This window comes from Barbus barbus, assembly GCF_936440315.1.
Source record: "Barbus barbus genome assembly, chromosome: 6".
Lineage (NCBI taxonomy): Eukaryota > Metazoa > Chordata > Actinopteri > Cypriniformes > Cyprinidae > Barbus > Barbus barbus.
Window position 1 is genome coordinate 32244004 of NC_136734.1, and position 20120 is coordinate 32264123.

Sequence of the window (20120 nt, forward strand, 5' to 3'; positions counted from 1 at the left end):
AAGAACATAAAATATGAAATAGTCATCTTGTGCTCAATGTTTTTATAAGAAGTTTATTATGCTCACTAAGGATGCATTTTTTATATGATTGAAAATACAGTAAAAAAAAAGGACTACAAATATACAGAGATCAATTCTGCAAAAAAAAAAAACACTTTCAAAAACATATTTTCACACTTGCAATTTTCTGTCTTTCACTTCGACCTTGTTATTTTCTTGGACATGTCCTTTCCTCTTCAAGGTTGTTTTTTTTAATAATATTGCAATTTAAGATAAGACAGTTTTCGATTTTAATATATTTTCAAATCAAATTTATTCCTGTGGTTGCAAAGTTGCCATTACGCCAGTCTTGGTGTAAAATGATTCAACAATTTTCTTTAAAAATGCATCATATATCAAAAAGTGTACAGCACAAAAATATGCTTTAAATAAATATTAATATAAAGTGTTTCACATGCATGATTACACTCATGTGACATTGTTTACCTTTCACAAGTCTCCAGGTATAAAGTTCTTTTGATTAATCTAACACTATCAAATATTCTTCTTATCTTACTGAATCTCATCAGCTACTAGGACCATGCAAAATAAAGAATAGAGATAACTTTTATCCTAACCTAGCTATAGACAGTCTCAAAGGTTTTGGCATAACAGAGAAAAAGAGAAAAGGATATGTCCAAGATACTAACAAGGTCGAAGTGAAAGACAGAAAAGTGCAAGTGTGAAAAACTGTTTCTGTGAGAATTTGTTAAGAAAAAGTAAAAAAGAAACTTCACTAGTCTTACCTTTGTGGGAAAGTAGCGACTGAATTTGAACTTCTTCAGCGAGACAGTCATAGTGTAGGTCCCAAAGAACAAAATGAAGGACATGAGAGCAAGATCTGGAACATACTTGCAGGATTTTCCCACCAGTGAGCCTCCATACTTCACACACTCTTTCTTACTCAGCTGAGTCCAGTCCAGAGCTGTTACATTCAACTGAGAAGATGGGACAAACACAGAGAAAAAGGTAGAAGTCAGGGATACGAGAGAGGAATGTAGACAGGGCAAAGGATGGAAGGGTTGTGTGGTGGATAAATGGCAAAAAAGAAATAGAAAAAGAGAATAAAACAGGACAGGGCCAAAAAACAATATACAGCAATACAACAGACTAAGATCAGTAAGATCATGTGAAATAAATTAATTGTATTTGCATCAGATTGATATTTCCTTCATAGTGATATAAAACAAAAACACAAAGTATCATTGTGGGTTATTAAATCAGTGATAGTTAGTGCAAATACAGTGGATTCAAAAACTGTAATCTAATCTGAGCTCATGCTAACACAGATGTGAGTGAGGTGAAGACATGAGGCACTTACACCAAAGAGAGCAGAGGAATTATCTGGCACTGGGACTACAACATCGAAGATCATTGGTGCCACTGAACAAACAGAGAGAGGGAGAATCAGAGAGGAAAATGAGCAGAGCAAATGGAAATTTGAATAATACTTTGTTAGAAGGATTTATCCAGGATCAAAGCCTTGGCAATTGAAAATGACTGCAGGTGTAGTAGCTCCACTGAAATGTTCATTTGGTTTTTGAAACGATCCAGCATGCCTAAAATACTTTCAAAGGACCTCATTGCTAGTTTACATTCACACCTGCAAGCCATATAACTAAGTACAAACTATTTGTTTTTTTAAATGCCATTTGTCTGATTTAAACTCATGCTTATTGAAAAGTACTCACATCAATCAGAGGCCACGTTTGGGGTTTGCAGCAAAAACAAACATGACACAAATAAGTTACAGTAATCACATGCACTCGGCCAATTCTTTTCAAACACACAAAGGAACTTGGTTTAATCAATAAATTACTATTGGATATATTAATTTATGCATACTGACAGTGCAGTGACTCCAACATGAAATGTATTCTGTAACACTGTACAATAAGCTCTGATTCATTAACATAAATTAATAGATTAATTTATGATGAAATAATAACTAATTTACCTACAGCATATTAATCCAGATAAATTTTTATTTTACAGTAAGATGTTTTTTAAAGTCGTTTCTTATGCTCACTAAAGCTTGCATTTATTGGCTCCAAATTACAGTAAAACTGTAAAATTGTGAAATATTACAATTTAAAATAACAAACAATTTTAGATTAGAAACCTAAACCTAAACAAAAGCTTGCTGTATTCCTTATCTGTAAGTCACTTTGGATAAAAGCATCTGACAAATGAATAAATGTAAATGTAAAATTGAAAATAAAAAGTGAAAATTGGATTAACATTAGTTAATCGTAAGTATTAATAACATACAGACAAATATGAGTTTGAAAAATAGCATATCAATAAATAAACAGAGATTAAGACTAGATTAATAAATTATATCAAATGTTGTTGGTCATTGCTAGTTCATGGTATCTAATTGCACCTTATTGTAAAGTGTTACCATTTATTCTTAGTATGTAAATCATGACACTAAATTAATGCAAATTTGCTCTACATCTAATTGACCCTTCGCAAAAACCCGCCCACCTTAGTTACTGTTGCTATATCCGAAAAGCCATGGTGCTCTCACACCACACATGTTCTCACGCAGTAAATAAAAATACATTGTGGCGCAAAGAGGAAACTGACAACGTGCTGACAGACAAGACAGAGCAGGTAACTTTTGGTATTAAACAAAGTCTCAGCTTCCAAATTTTGTCATTTTTTAAGAAATTTAAACAATAAATGCTGTTTGGGCTCTTTAATGTGTCGTGACAGATTGCTGTCAAGCGGCACATGAACCGATCAACTCTTCTTCTTTAATAGTTATAGCATGAAATAAACATGAATGAACAGCAGAAGGTATCTTTTTTTCAAATGCAGAAAGATGTCAATACCCAGTATTTTTTAAGTTCAAGTCCACCGTTGTTAATCTACTCTCCAGTCTGGTTAGTTTATCAGATTCGGCATTATGATTGGTCAGATCGCCTGTCGATCATACTCCCTGCGAAGGGTCAATTACTTCTCCACCATTTCAGACTGATGTGCTGACATGCTCTACGCCAAGAATGGACTTACTCGGTTCTGGCGCCAAACACTCGCACTTGTAGGCCATAACGTAGTCTGGTTTGAAGTCGGTGTTGATGGGATAGTATTTGAAGGCTCCCACCATCTTCTTGATGGCATCAGAGATGAAGATGAAGGAGATGAGGCTAGAGAAGCCTTCCTCTGTGAAGCGCGTCATGTACTTTATGATGTAGCTGGCATCCGTTGCGACCAGGAAAAAGCACTGTACGCAGGAGTGCATTCCGATCCACAGTCGAAGCTCCATGTAATCAATCCCATTATTTCTGAGGAATAGAAAGTTTAAAGAAACAATAAAGAGAGATAAATTCAAGAGCAGTGCACACTAGAGAGCAAGAGAGAAGTCACTTATTTGCATTAGTTGAAGAGAGATGATTTACGAGGGTCTTTTAAATGTTGATGATAGTGAGCAATCAAGGCTATACTGAATTGTCCTCAATAATAGACTGTGACTTATGTTGGATTGGTGCAGATGGCTCTCTCACTTGCTGAATTCATAAAGCAGTTTCTCAAAGATGAGGATGGGGCCCGTTGAGCTAAGAATAATGAGGGGTTGACCGCCAAACAAGCAGAATACAGTTCCTGCTAGAGCGGTGCCCAAAAAACTCTCCATCACACCCTGACAGAGAGTTAAACAGGGAGAGAGACAAGGAAACAAGGTTAGAAAGAGAAGGACAAAAAAGAAGACAGCTATAGATGAAGCTAGGTCACAAGCGTGCTTGTAAAATTCTCCAGAAAGGAAGATGACTTGCAAATTTAAACAAACTGTCATGTTCTGTGTCAAGTAGAAAAGTGTGAGCTGTACCTGGTAATTGTCTGTGGCATCCCCTAGAAGGCCCCCAAAGGTGATTGCATTGGTTATGCAGCCCAGGTAGATGAAGAGCACCGCAGAGATGGACTGAATGTGGAAGCCTTCATAAAAGTCCCTCAGGTACCAGGGGAGCTTCCTCTTGATGTCAAGTATAAGGCCGCCACAGAACCTGTCCCGTAAACATAGATGTTTAATCCATTATTCAACAGAGACCTGTCCTCTTTAGCTTGTATTAGACAGGCAGACAGATGTGAGCTTTATCTTGATTATTAGCAGAGTACTGGCACCCATTTTCTATCTCTGAGTCCTCACAACTCCTCGAGCGCAAGTGCCAAAAAGCAAATTACATTTTCCTTTTTTTGACATATTGATCAAGATATGAACTCTCCTGAACCTCGGAGCTCTGAGGTGTCTTTCAATTATTTGAAAAGACAGATAAAGCAAGAACACTTTGAGCTCTTTAGAACTCAAGCTATACCTAAACGTAAGTTTCTCTCTCTCTCTGTCTTTTTACAACGGAATTTTTTTAGAGATTCTGCAAGGTCAAAGTACAAGAACACCAGGTCCTAAAGATCAACAGTGTTGGGGAGTAACTAGTTACATGTAATGGAATTAGGTAATTTAATTACAAAATAAAGCAACACTTTATTTTAAGGTGTCCTTGTTACACGTTACATAAATTATGCATAAATATATGCAAGTAAACCTAAGCCAAACCTTAATCCTAACCCTAACCATATGTGACCCTGGACCACAAAACCAGTCTTAAGTCGCTGTAAGTACATGTAGTTAATTAATATTACTCAGCACTTAAATGTATAATTACACTGTAACAACGACACCTTGAAATAAAGTGTAACCCAAAATAAATGTAACTGTAATCTGTTACAGTTACTGAGAAGAAAAAAAGTATAATTAAATTACAGTTACTTATGAAAATGTTAAGGATTACAATTGGGGTTACATCTGTTTTTTTGTTTGCAAGGTTGCAAACAGGATGCAGAATTGCAATTCAAATTTGAATGTAAATAAGTAGATTTAAAATTAATTAAAATTAAAATCATTAACTTTCATCTAGAATAGTAAAGTTTGCTAAGACAATTTGTTGTCTTGAAAAATTCTTGTTTGACATTTTTAAAAATTGTTAAAAAATCATTGAAGCTTAAAAGTTTGTAGGCCATATTTAAAGTTAGGTATGTATGTATGGATGTATGCATGGATGGATGGATGGACCCACCTCCCCGTATACGCCAATTCTTCGCCAAGCTCGTGTGGAGCAGGCATAACCTCATCCTCAGTAACAGGTCCTCCGCCACCTGCTGTTCCATTCATCTGACCCAGCTCATTGAGGGAAAACACAGACTTCCTTCTCAGAGAAATAAAGACAAATGTTAAGATGGAAGCATGTGGGCAAAACAAAGAATGAGTACAAGAAGAATAAGCTTTACCTTTTGTCTGCTGAGGGAATTTTTTTGGGGGGTTCTATGCGAATTTTGGGGTCCCATTCTCCAGGTGGAAGCACAATCACCTCATCCAGAAACTCATCAATGCCAGCAATCAGATCCTCTCGGTCCCTGGCTTTATATGCTACATCACTGAAGAGCTGTGGATAAAAGCAAATCAATCTTTGGTCAATTTAAAGGGCAATGTTTATCTTCTTTCCCAAGTTTATTTGGAAAAATCGCACATTAAGGATGGTAAGAATTTACCGTAGACTACATGAAAAATATTAATCGCATAACAAACAAAACAATCAAACTTACATCATCCACCATGAGAGTGGCAATGGCCCGTCCAATCTCATTGTAAGATTTGGCTTTGCCAGGAGGCCCAAGTAGCACAAACAAAAATCTGTCCATTAAGAGAAAACACGTTCAAAACTTTCTTTTAGAACATTAACATTTTTCATTATCTTTCTGCAGACATATTGTTTTTAATGTGCAAAACTGTTACCTGGTGGGCACTGGGACTTCTGTCAGACCTCCAAGAGTGGTGGCCTGAGACAGCCGAACGAAGGCAACAAAGGGTTTTTCTAAGAAGTCTACTTCTCCCACCAGAACATTTGATGCCTCTGCATCTCTGGGGATTTTTTTCATAAACTTGTTCTTCAGCTAAAATCAAAGTGAACAAAGAAAAAAATAATACAAAACGATTTAGAAGGTACTCTAGGACCCTTATGTTGTCCTTTAACCCTTCTCTTCCATAACAGAACCTTCGTGTTGTCAGTTAATCCTTCTGTTCCATCATAGAACCCTTATGTTGTCATTTAACCCTTTTGTTCTATCACAGGACCGTTTGGTTAAAATGTAATCTTTCTGTTCTATCACAGGACCATTTGGTTAAAATTTAATCTTTCTGTTCTATTACAGAACATTTATGACATCATTTAACCCTTCTTTTTCACCACAGTATTCTTATATTGTCATTTTACCCTTCTGTTCCATCACTGGACCATTTCTGTCTGTTGCCTTGGCTTTAACCCTTCTGTTCAATCACAGGACCCTCATGTCGACATTTAACCCTTTTGTTCTATCACAGGACTCTTGTGTTGTAATTTAATCACTCTGTTCCATCACAGGACATTTATGATGTAATTTAACCCTTATGTTCCATCACAGGACCCTTATGTTGCCTTTAACCCCTCTGTTCCATCACAGACCCCATATGTTGTCATGCAGCCCTTCTGTTCTATCATAGGACACTTATGTTGCCATTTAACCCTTAACTGTGTGCTGCTTTTTATTAATGAAAGCTTCTATTAAAAATTTAATAATCTGTAATTGTGGTCTTTATATGTGCAAATAACTGCACATTTAAAGACAAAAGTTGATTTACTGCTATGTACACTCTGTGAAACTTCTCGCACATATTTACTTGTACATTTTAAGCTCTGTTACTAAAATGCATGTAGCCTTTATCACTTCGAAGGCAGAACAATTCCATCTGAAGCCCTTGAACAAGTTGCGGTCAGGATTTAGATAAGTCCCCTAGTATTACAACGTTCGTGTTTAAGGATTTGATCTCAACTTCATGTTGTATGTCAGGCACGCGTAAGAATGGAGTTTCTGAAAGGCTCCGCTGGTTTATGGCAGACGAAGCTCAATGTGTTCCTACTTTGGCCTATTTCAAAAACCTTTGGATAACATTTCAAATTTTCCTATCTCTATAAACAACTTGAAATGGTTTTAGCAGTCCTACAAAAATTTATACCGGCAGCCTTTTGAGGCTGTGAAATTAGGTTTTCCTATTTCTATAATAAGGCTTGGTTTTAAATGGGAAGTCTAGATATAAATATTCAATTATTGTTTCAATGATTTATACTATTATTCAAAAGTTGTTGTTGTTTTAAGGAAGACTCTTATGAGTACCAAGGCAGCCTTAATTTGATCAGTGAAATCCAGTAATAATATCAAATAAAATTACAATTTAAAAACTTAATAAAAAATGAAAAATTACTGTTTAATACTTGTAAACTAACTATTAAAAATGTGATGCTGGATTCTGATGAATAGAAAATTCAACTTTTGACCAGTTTAATGCATCCTTGCCTAATTAAAATAGGATTTTTATTGAGCGGTAGTCTACATGTTAAAATCAAGCATTTTTGTGTTGTGTCTGTAGATGTTACCATACTCGAATACTCATTCGGTTTTTATAAATTAAGTTCAGTTTCGGTTCGCCAAAAAGACTGTTTTCTGATTCTACTGATATATAGACTTAGGGACAAAATCATTTTGTTTAGGAGATTTTTACTCATGAAAACTTGCTGTTATAATATATCTTCGTCAACAAAAGCAGGGCAGTAATAAACAAGTGTCGTGACAGATGGCTATAGCCTTATACATTGTGCACCCATTGACCAAACTGAAACAGTGACACCATTTTCCAGAGGGATCAGGCCACAGCTCCCGGGTATCCCTCGGCATGTGAGAGCTTAGCACGAGGACCACACAGTCAGATGGCACGTTTCCCCAGTGGTAGATCAATACCGACCCAGACACCAGGCCACGGCAAAGCATGCCACATCAGAACAGCAGAGCCACACATAATCACAGTGTCCTCTTCATAAGAACATACTACCATATATGCTGTAGTTTTCTTTTTAGTACAAGCACAGTTTTGACAAAATCAACATTACGTCAAATACATCAATACACTTGACTCAAATTGTAAAATGTCAATTCTTATAAAGGAATGGCGGTTTGGTGATTTCCAGTTTTCAGTAGCACTAGCATTATTTTTATTAAGAAAAAAATATGAATTTCATGTATTTAAATTAATACATCACATTCCAATATAATGATGCTAAAGAAAGCGAAAGAGACCTTAATTTCTAGAATTGCTTTTGTGAAGTCAGTCTGGAAAACTGGTCACGGCAGCTAAAAATAGCTTCAAAGCAAATACCATAGATCCTTGCAGCTGCTGTTGTGAACTATACAAATGCGTTTGTGCCTTGACAAATTGTGGCTTCTTTCTGTATGTATAGATGAAGACACATTGTGAAACCATGTGACTCACCTGGTCTGTGCTTGGTGTGTCTGCAATGTCATTCATACTCCTGCTTTGAGCGTGGCCTGCAGACACGCATGCACAAATTATACACATGAAATGTCATTACAAATATTTCATCACAATTAATCATTAAAGGGACAGTTCACCCAAAAATGAAAATTCTGTCATTAATTACTTACCCTCATGTCATTCCAAACCTGTAAGATCCTCGTTCATCTTCAGAACACAAATTAAGATATTTTTGATAAAATCCAAGAGCTCTCAGTCCCTCCCATAGACAGAAAGGATCCTTAAATGATCAAGGCTCAGAAACGTAGCAAGGAGATCGTTAAAATAATCCATGACACATCAGTGGTTCAACTGTAATTATACAAAGCTACGAGAATACTTTTTGTGAGCAAAGAAAACAAATATAACAACTTTATTCAACAATTCGTCTCCTCCGCGTCCCCCTCTAGCGCCATTTTGGAGTGTATCACATACGTAAACAACATATGCAACAAATGTACGCCGATATGTTGTTTACGTTCAGATCAAAGCGTAAACTACATAAACGGCGTACACTTGCTACGTTTCTGAGCCTTGATCGTGGTAGGATCCTTGCTGTCTATGGGAGGGTCTGAGCGCTCTCGGAATGCATCAAAAACATCTGTGTTCCGAAGATGAACGAAGGTCTTAAAGGTTTGGAATGACATGAGGGTGAATAATTAATGACAGAATTTTTATTTTGGGGAGAACTATCCCTTTAAGTCTTACTTCACCAGCTAGCTATTTGACAACTAATCTGACATCACTCACTAATGAAAAAGCTTTATTTATAGTGCAATTTAAAACAGGAAAAGCTGATCAATCACACTATCTTGAGCAGAATGAACTCTTCAACTGGTTTCAACCAAACTAACAGATCATCACTGACACTTTTTAGATGAGTAGAATAATTAAAAGTGGAGACAAGGATCACAGGATGAATAGGAGCATGTAGACTCACGTAGTCGGCCATAGCTGGCTTGTTTGCTTCGCAGATCTTCTATTGAGCGGTTAAAATTTGCTCTAGCAGCAGGGGATCGGGCTGGGCTCCGAGCTATAAGATACAAGCAAGATTGCAACTTTTTTAATGAACTATTATGCAGACAGTGTTTTTCTAATAAGTTGATGCTAATGAACTGAAAAAAGGAGAGCAATGAAATAACTGGAAGAAGTGAAATGGGATTTGGGACCAAAAAAGTCTGTTATCTACTCACCCTTATGTCAACTAAAGCCCATATCATTTTATTCAGCAATGGTCAGGTCGAATTTAACAAAGGCCGTGTCAGTCTTTTATAAACAACAAAAGTGGATGGTGACCAATGGCTGTCAAGCTCCAAAAAGGATGAAAGCATTACATAAAAGTTGTCTTCTGAAGCCATACACTTTTGTGTGACAAATCCAAAGTCTTTATTCACTGAAAATCTTAGATTTTGTCCTTTCCTGAGCTTGATACCCACTTTGTGTGGAAAATAGCAACCTGAATGTTCTGCTGATTCTGCAGAACATTATGTGTGAGGAGATAATGATCATTTTCAGACGAAATGTAATTTTAGGAAAAACAAGCAATTAGGCTGCATTATACCTGAAGATGCACAGAAACACATCTGCAAATTGACAACAGAAAACTACAATTCCACTGCAGTGCTATAGTTTACTTACTGTTCACGTATTCCTTCATTTTTCAACCTGTTGTGCACAATATGAGTAGGGATGGATAGAGAGACAGGAAACAGAGACGTTTTAAAGATTGAACACTCACTGCCTCCAGAGCCAGACTTGCCCAGATCTGCAAGGGAGCGATGGATGGGCTTCTTTGTCTGGTGTCTATGCTTTCTCAACAGGACAAAGCTGATTTTGTCTCTCAGCTCAGGACCGATCGACCCTTCCTCTATCTGACGTTCGATGATGTCATCTACAGGAAACAAAGTGGTTTGCTTTGAAAAGTACACCGGTATGAGAGCAAAACATTATAATGCATCAAAAAAAAAAAAAACACTTCAGTATGCAAAACGATATATGCTGTACAAAGGTTGAGATGGTTCAGAACACATCAGTGCCCCCCCCCCCCATTAAAGGACAAGCACCCAGAATAAAGAGGCTGGTTGCTCACCGACTATCTGTGGGAGTGAATAGCCCTCCAGGTCCAGCAGCACGGTGCCTGTCTGTAGGCATGTCCGCAGTTCAAACAGGCTGTGCAGGGAGAGCGTGGAAACGTGGGGTTTGCTCCATCGCTCCCCACCCTCCTCGACCTTTTCCTCAAACTTCACCCACCTGCAGATATGCAGTCACACACACAAAGTTGAAGTCAAGCAGAGAAAAAAGGAAGTTTCTGATGTCGATGTTGTTCAGGCCCAAATGCTGTTTATTTTAAGGTGAAATGTGAAATTTCTGTCTCACTACAGCAGAAGTGACTAGATCTTAGTATGAAGGGCCATAAATCAAATTTGATCGGAATCTGATTTTTTGGCAATGGGCTGAAAATATTGGCAACCATTTTACATTAAAAAATGACATGTTTTTAGATTGAATTCACTTATATTATCTCCAAGGCAAATGTATAAATTTTGTAACGTTTAAGATAAATTAGAAATTAAAATTTGCTTTGTGCAGTCCTCCTGTGATATGACATGACGGCCCAGATCAAAGGATATCACAGGCCAGCCTTGGTTTAAGGATCTATGCACTAGAGGCAACAAATGGTAGTACAACAATAATGATGATTTCTAAACAAATGTCATTGTTTGTGAAAATGATAACATAACAAAATGCTTTTTATGGGTTTTTATGAGTCAAGGGGTTATTGTGTTGCTGGTTAGCATGCCCCTGTTGTTAAACGACATTTTGGGGGCAAAATGTCGTATATACAAAAGATATTTGTAAATGACAAATATCTGTGCATTCTGATGAAATAAACAAATATCACATTCTTCCATTTTTGATTCATTTGGTACAGCTCAGTACATTCTCTATAACTAATTAGTAGTAGTGTTATTTTAGTATTAAGTATAGTATTATTAATATTTTAAAATAGGCTTTTATTTTGACTTTTTATTGCATGTTTAGTTTCAATTTTGTTTGTGTCATTTATTTTTTAAATATTTATATTTAGGTTTAAGTTATATGTAATTTGGTTTTAATTTTAATTCAGTTTTAGTTTTTACTTACACTTTTAGTTTTAATTTGAGCTCTTCAACTTATTTAGTTGCCTAGGGAACATTCTTTATTTTCATTTAGTTAAAGTTTTTTTTTTGTTTAATATTTATATTTCAGCCTTATTTCAATTAACAGAAATGTTTATAACAGTTTAAGTTTTCATTTTAGTCAACAATAATATCCATAGCTTTATGGCTACAGAGCTCAGCAATGTTTTGAAAGTGCCACAGAGCCACAGGAATCTATGATGCATATTAAACTGAGGCAGAAGTATTATAATATAAAATACACATTTTTAATTTCCAATAGGTGATGCATTTGTATGTATGTTTTTCTACCTAGCTGATTCTCTCCACTCCAGCTCGTCGCCCTCGTGTTGCAGCGTGTCCATCTCGGTGAAGAGAGTGGGTGTGGGCATGGTTTCCTCATCATCCCCCAAAATGTAGCGCAGTCGCTCTGCTGCTGGGGACACTGTGAGATGAACAGGAAGAGAAGTGATTGAAAACTTGCCTGTTTGGATTTTGCTCAGTCAGATGACAGAATGAGTTGGCCTTCATAAATAAAAAGTGCAGTGCAGCACCAGTGAAAGTATGTGCCCAAAAGTTGAGAAGAAACAACAAGGACACCCACTGGGTTTATTTGATCTAGTGTTGTGATGGCTGACTGTGCCTGGAGGAACACTGGCGCAGCGTAAGCCATTGTTCATTAATTTTCTGTGTGAGGACTAAAGCTGTGAGCTGTGACTGAAGTTGCACGAGAATCCACACTGTGCTTGTTTTTAAAAGGGAAACCTTTGTAAGTGAACCATACTTTAAGAGCGTGCTTTTTGTCAGTGCCACATTGTTTGAGTAAAGTTTACAAACTGTGACTGAGTATTGCAGAGTAAACTTAAGTAGAAATTACTCATCAACCATGTTAAATTGCCTTATTTCCTTTGCTAATTTTACATAACATAGTTAAGTAGATTTGACTTAATTCCATACTTAAATTTTACTTTTAAAAAAATGTGTGCAAAATCTTGCAAAAAAAAAATTAAGTAAATTTGACTTGTTTTTTTTTCAGTGTATGATGAGTTGTAATTACTCACAGCTGAGAATAAGTGAGGGAAGGAAGATAACTTTGAGTTTCATGTCAGCAGCAAAGTAGTTTATGGCCTTTTTTAATCCATGTCATAATGCTGAAAAAATGGGAGGTTTTCAATAATAGAGCTGCGTAGTCATGATATTAATTTGTAAGGCCAATTATGAAGGCTAATGGGTTCCTTTAATTTGTTATGGATTTAATGGCAGTGGTTTTTAAATAATTAATAAAAAATAAGGTGTATGTTCAATGTTATTTGAAAAAAAATTTAGTACCTTAATCAAATGTTTTCCAAAAAAAATCCAGTTTTCTGATTCAACATGACTTTGCAAGATTTTGCACACAAAATTTTTTTTATTGTAGCTCCTTTTCAAAAAATAGTTAGCATCAGTGTCTTATATATATAAACCAAGTAGTAGAATGCTAGTGTTAAATGGTTAAATAAAAAAAAAATAAAACCTAAACTAAAATTAAAATTCTACCGTGCGACTCCACCGGGCAGGGACACCGGCAAGGGATAGAAGTATCGCTTTTTATTTTAGTTTTTTCATTTATATGTTTATTATTGAAATGTTGTTATATGCATGTGTCAATTTTATTTAATTTCTTTATTTTCTTAAATATGTGGGTATATATAGTGGGGGAAGTCGTGGCCTAATGGTTAGAGAGTCGGACTCGTAATCGAAAGGTTGCGAGTTCGAGCCCCCGGCCGGCAGGGATTGTAGGTGGGGGGAGGGAATGTCCAGCGCTCTCTCCACCCTCAATACCACGACTGAGGTGCCCTTGAGCAAGGCACCGAACCCCCAATTGCTCCCCGGGCGCTGCAGCATGGCTGCCCACTGCTCCGGGTGTGTGTGTGTGTGTGTGTGTGTGCGCATTTGTTCACTACTCACTGCTGTGTGTGTGCACTTGGATGGGTTAAACGCAGAGCACCAATTTCGAGTATGGGTCACCATACTTGACAATACGTCACGACTTTACTTTTTATATAGTATTTATAGAATTGTAACTTTTAGTTTTAGTTACTTTTTCTTATTTGTAAGTCGCTTTGGACAAAACGTCTGCTAAATGACAAAAGTAAGTAAGTAAGTAAAGTAAAATGCAAAATGAAAATATACAAATAAAAGCTAGTTGAAAATATAAACAACTACTATAAATATAATATCAAAATAACACCTGCAAGCATCTAAAAACACAGCCACAGCCATTAAAATTCATGTTTGAGGAATGACTGTATACCATAAAAGAGCGTATTTTCCTCATAAATCAAAAACATCCTCTCTAAAAACCCATTGGAAATTCCTTAGAAAATCCATGGCTAATTTTAAATCTCTTCTGGGTTTTAGGATTACTGATCAGCTCTATTCTAAATGTAACTTATAAATCAGAACTCATAAATAATACAATGTAGCATGGTATGTTGTTTTGACCTAAACTATGGCCCATTTTATAGATGACAAGTTATAAACTAATATAGCATAAATGTAACAAATGAAAGTGCATTTTCTTTGAATGTGTGCTTATTTCTCTGTTCTGTGCTGACTGCAAACTTTGGTACATCGCAAGTTGTTTATTCTCATGCGTTTAGAGATGCATCACCATAATTGTTTTTCATGGTCTTCTATTCTGCAGTGACGGCTCTATCCTGCCCTCGCCTCAGCACGAGATTGAGAGTGAGGGTGCGGGGTATATCCGATAAACTCAGCACAACTCCATTTCACACACACAAACAAAGAAATGTATGGCGGTACTGCTCCCTGTAGTCCCCTTGAATTTGCATTCTAACTTTCAGATACATTTCCTCTATTGCCTCCCAGGGTTTTTAATTTAACCCTTTCCTATCTCTTGCACCTATATGCATAGAATCCATTGTGATTCTACCTGTTTTTTTGGATCACAAGTCTGTTGGATCACCATACTGGCAATAAAGAAGTATGTGGAAAGTTCTGTGTTGGTAAAGGTTTAAGTTAACATCCTGCTCAATCATATGTATCATCATATGATGTAATACGGGAAACACTAATTTGAATGACTTTAGCTCTGTTTCGGAGCTGATTAAGGACTCACTGGTTCTGTTGATGTCTGGTGGTAGATTGCGCTCTGGTTGATCCAGACCTCCCGCCTCCAGATCATAGCGGTCTCTGTCATCAGAATCGTAGTGTTCGTGTCTGTGATGGTCGTGTCTAAGTCTTCGTGCTGCAGCTGCATCACGACTCAACACGGACGAACGTCTCCTTCTGCGTTTGCGCCGGTAACCGCGGGGCACTGGCACACCAATATAAATAGACTGTTGGTCTGTGGAAGGCAGAACACTTTTTGATAAGAAGATTAATAACATATTGTTCAATGTCTTAGATGTCATTGATTTTGGAAAGTAATTTCATGCTCCATAGAAAATGTTCTGCTCACTCAAACAAACATGATCAAGTGACCAAAGTGGCATGATCCGGTTCAACTATTGACTCAGTATCCCTCAATACTGACATTGTAGGATCAATAAATGACCTACAGTCATTTGCAATCAAATCTTCATACTTCCATAAGTTAAATATATTAAGGTTCTGCAATATATAAATATATTGTGGAAACGTAATTTCCTGTAGAGCTGCTTTGCAACGATTTGTTCGTCAAAGTCCAAGTACAAACACTTAATATAAGAGAATATCTAGCCCTAAGACAAAACATACTCTTTAAGTTTACTCTCAATTGATAATTCATCTAATTATTATAGGAAATTGTTGGAAAGACAAATTACACACAAATATAACTGTTTCCAACCTTTACGATATGAAGAAATGCTCTTGAGTACCAAATCAGCATATTAGAATGATTTCTGAACGATCATGTGACACTGAAGAATGGAGTATTGGGTGCAGAAAATGCAGCTTTGCTTTTGCAGGAATAAATAACTTAAATAAATGCTTAAATATATAACAATAACGTATTTAAAATTCTAATAACATTTTGTAATATGGAGAATATGTAATATGGATGGAGAACACCCCCAAGATTGACTATCAAAAACAATTTTCATATATTATTTTCTCCCTCGGGGAACAGTTACTTTTGTCATTTTAACTATAATTATCCCTCATCTTACTGTACTGTATGTTTTATGAGATGCGAAGTGGAGGAGGAAAAGACTGAAAGTGAGAGGAAATGTGAAAAATGTTTTTAGCTGCTGGTACAGTAATAAATTCACTAATTTGGACATAATGTGCTTTGTGCAATGTTTAATTTTCTATCTCTTTGAGGTGGCAAAACGGCCGGATGTGTGTGACACTTTAATTCCTAAATGGTGTCTGTCAAATTGTGAACAGACAATGAAAAGAAAAGGTGAGTGGTAAAAAGAGTGAGGTATATCCGAGTGAAATGGCTTCTCAAAATATAGAATGGGACTAGCCTACATTAGGGTGGGATTTTGTCCATCTGGATCTGACTGGATCACTATCGTTTGCTATTGCTGCAATTTCATATAGAGTGATGTTCAATGCAAATGCAAATGCATGTAAGTTTCTTTTTTTACTTGAAAATATGTGACCGTGGACCACAAAACCAGTCATAAGTGTAGATTTTTTTAAATTGAGATTTCTACAACACCTGAAAGCTGAATAAATAATATTTCCATTGATGTATGGTTTGTTAGGATAGGACAATATTTGGCCGAGATACAACTATTTGAAAATCTGGAATCTGAGGGTGCAAAAAAAAATCAAAATACAGAGAAAATCGGCTTTAAAGTTGTCCAAATGGAGTTCTTAGCAATGCATATTACTGATCAAAAATGAAGTTTTGATATATTTAAGGTAGGAAATTCACTAAACATCTTCATGGAACATGATTTTTACTTAATATCCTAATGATTTTTGGCATAAAAGAAAAATGGATAATTTTGACCCATACAATGTATTTTTGTCTATTGCTACAAATATACCCCAGCGACTTAAGACTGGTTTTGTGGTCAAGGGTCACATATTAGCTTCAAAATCATTCTGATGGTAGACTGACTTCTAATATTGTGTATGGCTTCTGTTTCTTTCCCACTCTGCCCCTACACATCTGTTTAGTATGCAAGTTGTGAGTTTAGTATGTATTGGAAATTCCTCAAAATGAGTGGATGGCTTTACAGCTGCAACAAATACACATGTACAGCTATCCACAGTTATATATTTATAACAGTTATATATTTAATTTTGTGAAATTGGAGACAACTAAAGTTAAGTAAGTGGAATTCACTTACTTAACTTTAGTTGTCTCCAATTTCGTAAAAGTACACAAAACTACAATACAGTTACTTTAATGTTCAATGACCCCATTTCGTTTGTTACTTCATCAAATGTGGCAAAATTAAAAGATCTGATAACAATAATTATTTTGAAATAATGACTATTATTTCTTTAGTTATTTGTTTAATATTTCACGTTACATTTATCTTCAGTTTTCTACAACCTAACTAAGAGCAAGGCTAAAATGTGCTCAATTAGATCAATATACACATATGACTACTGTCATGCCGATCGCCTGATTAACCATTCAGCTCTCATATTTGTGTGTGTGTGTGTGTGTGTGGTTTCATAAGTCTACTCACCCTCCTCCTCCTCATAACGGTAACGACTGTTGTCCATGCCTCGATCATGGTCCATCCTGAGATAATACAAAGAAGATGATTTAATACTGATAAGAAAGAATGTAAACCAAATGTGTATTTCTGTAACATCTTGAAAATATTTCAAATCATCACTCTTTCTTGTTATGAGTTTTGATCATCATAACAGAAGGTCAGGGGCATGACTGGCGGCAGTGGCACACACTGGGCATTGAGCTGTTTGCTGAATCACTGCCAATAGCAGATCAATAGTGAAATAATTAACAGAGCAAATGACCGATGGAAAGATACATAATTACACGAGCTGGAGGAAAACTTGTGCTGTCCAACTGCAAGGCCAGTCTCTTCCCTTCACTTTAAAGCCACTAGAATAATTCCACAGGTTATGATTTTCATACACACTTTTTGAGCACAAATGAAATGTGCTCAATTACTGATTTTATTACAAATGTGAAACAGAATTACCGCCTCAGGCTTTTACAAATATTGTGAATGCAATTCAATAAATGTCCAATAAATGTTCACACAGTTTTTGTGAACACTACATTGAGTAAATTGTTTATTTTTCTAACTCCTGTGCAATTTGAAATAAAACAGATCACCCATCCAAAACCTCTGAAAGTAACACTTTTATTCAGAAAGGATGATCAAAAATGACAGTAAATTCATTTATAACACTGCATAAGATTTATTTGAAATAAATGCTGTTCTTTTGAACTTTGTATTCACGAAAATTCATTCAATTCATAAAAAACTCCTGAAATGCCCCAAAAAATTACTAAATATTTTATATAATACTAAATAACGTTAGGTGTAAATCAGAATATTACAACGATTTCTGAAGGATCATGTGAATTCAGAATCAGAATTAGCTTTATTCGCCAAGTGTGTGGAGACACACAAGGAATTTGTTGTGGTTTTTAAGGTGCTCTTGGTACATACATACATATCTGACATGAGAACAGACAACATTTAAATAGTAAGACTTAACAATAAATAAAAATAATGTATATGAATCTGGAACAGATGACCGAAGATATATGTCTTAATGGCTAGTAATGGCTTCTGAAAATTCAGCTTTGCATCACAGGAATAAAAAAAAAAAAACATTTTATAATATGTATAAAAAAAAAATCAAATAATTTACAAAACATATTTTGTAAATTGTAATAATATTTCACTGTATTTTTGATCAAATAAATGCAGTGAGTGTAAGTGACTTTCAAAAAAAAACAAAAAAAAACAACAACAATCTTTCGATTGGTATACATAAATGTGTGCACCATTAAAAGCAACATGATAATTGGTTTTCACTGAGGTCATCTAAAGTTATAATGCAGCTAATATATTATCCCCCGGTTTCAAAGACAAGGCTTAAGCTTAGTCCTAGACTAAAATATAAATCTTAGCTGTTTCAACTGAAATAAACTTGCACGGATTGATCTTAAAATATATCAGTGCCTCTGTTTTGGCCCAAGATGCACCCCAGTAAAGTTTTTTTTTCTAGGCATGTTTATAAAAATTACTTAAATGTCCTTATTGAACTAATTGGCTTAATCCTGGCTTAGTCTTAGCCCTGTCTGTAAAACCGGGCCTATGCATCATAATGATATTTTCCTTCTGTAACATTCATTCATAGGATTGCTCTATAGTTCCAGCTAAGATCCGTTAGAAACTTGCTCAAGTGAGGAAGCTTAAACTTGTAGATCATAATAAGGAGGAATGGTGCTGCATTTGATTAGCTCTGTGGGGTTCCAAACGGGATAATTAGTTGTCACATTGGTGTCCTTCACACCCGATGGCCAGCAGAGCAAGAGAGAAAGAACAATGGTGAAAGGGGGAAAAAGAGAAATGCTGTTGGCCATTCTCACTCACAGGCTCAATCAATGGGTCCACATTTGTACTCAACCCACTTACAGCACTGGCTCAGTGTCCTCGCTCTCTTCCTGCATTTTCGCTAACCTCCCTACTCTCTCTCACGTCAGGCACTCGCACTCCGTCTAAACAGACCCACATTGCCAAAAGTTAATTGGACATTTTCCTATACACTCTCTCAGTTGCTCATTAGTTTAGGAGCAATGCTCAGATTTATAGTATTGTCAGCGTTAATTCACCATGAACATTTTACTTTTCATTGGAGGAAGCTATTAAAATAAACATCTAACTAAACCGTGCAGTGATCAAAATGCATGAAATGGGTCCTGCTCACAGGACCCTTTAAATAGGATGTAAAAAATGCCAAAGCCATCTGCAAACAAAGAAACATGAATATATTCATCACGTTAAATGAAATCCGATTCAGTAATAATAAGTCTTTTGTCTTATCAAATCTGCAGATTATCTCATGCATTAAAATGCATACAGATAAATGTCATCGCTCGTTTTTAATTGTTTACTTCTAACTTTTATTCTACACACACTCCAGTTCAAATGTTTGTGCTTTGTGAATTTTTTATAGTTTTAAAAGAAGTCTCCACGGCTGCATTTACTTCATCAAAAATACAGTAATTTAAATGAACTATTTAAAATAAGTGCTTTCTATTTTAATTTATTAAAAAAAAAAAAGAAATTTATTTCCTACAAAGCTGAATTTTCAGCAACCATTACTCCAGTCTTCAGTGTCACATACAGTATTGTTCTAATATGCTGATTTGTTGCTCAAGAAACTACGGAAGTTCTAAGCGGCCATGCATTATTATAATTTTTCTGTCTTGTTTTCTCGTGATCACGACTTAATTTTCTCGTGATCTCGACATAACGAAAGTTGTTTTGTCGTTATCACGACTTAATTTTCTCGTGATCTCGACATAACGAAAGTTGTTTTGTCGTTATCACGACTTAATTTTCTCGTGATCTCGACATAAC

At 35.9% G+C, this 20120-nt stretch overlaps 1 protein-coding gene across 1 annotated transcript in view; it reads right to left on the reverse strand.

Moving 5' to 3' along the window:
* LOC306871845 (electrogenic sodium bicarbonate cotransporter 4-like) overlaps positions 1 to 20120 on the reverse strand; it is a 33732-nt gene that overhangs the window by 12129 nt on the left and 1483 nt on the right. The window contains exons 2-17 of the mRNA XM_079420034.1: positions 17238 to 17293; positions 14717 to 14944; positions 11908 to 12040; positions 10527 to 10687; positions 10176 to 10328; positions 9378 to 9470; positions 8396 to 8451; positions 5831 to 5988; positions 5641 to 5728; positions 5326 to 5480; positions 5115 to 5243; positions 3872 to 4046; positions 3552 to 3685; positions 3061 to 3332; positions 1361 to 1395; positions 786 to 977 (exon numbers count right to left, since the gene is read on the reverse strand). Coding sequence (XP_079276160.1) covers positions 786 to 977; positions 1361 to 1395; positions 3061 to 3332; positions 3552 to 3685; positions 3872 to 4046; positions 5115 to 5243; positions 5326 to 5480; positions 5641 to 5728; positions 5831 to 5988; positions 8396 to 8451; positions 9378 to 9470; positions 10176 to 10328; positions 10527 to 10687; positions 11908 to 12040; positions 14717 to 14944; positions 17238 to 17292 — 2217 coding nt within the window. The 5' untranslated portion in view covers position 17293. The remainder of the gene's footprint in view (positions 1 to 785; positions 978 to 1360; positions 1396 to 3060; positions 3333 to 3551; positions 3686 to 3871; positions 4047 to 5114; positions 5244 to 5325; positions 5481 to 5640; positions 5729 to 5830; positions 5989 to 8395; positions 8452 to 9377; positions 9471 to 10175; positions 10329 to 10526; positions 10688 to 11907; positions 12041 to 14716; positions 14945 to 17237; positions 17294 to 20120) is intronic.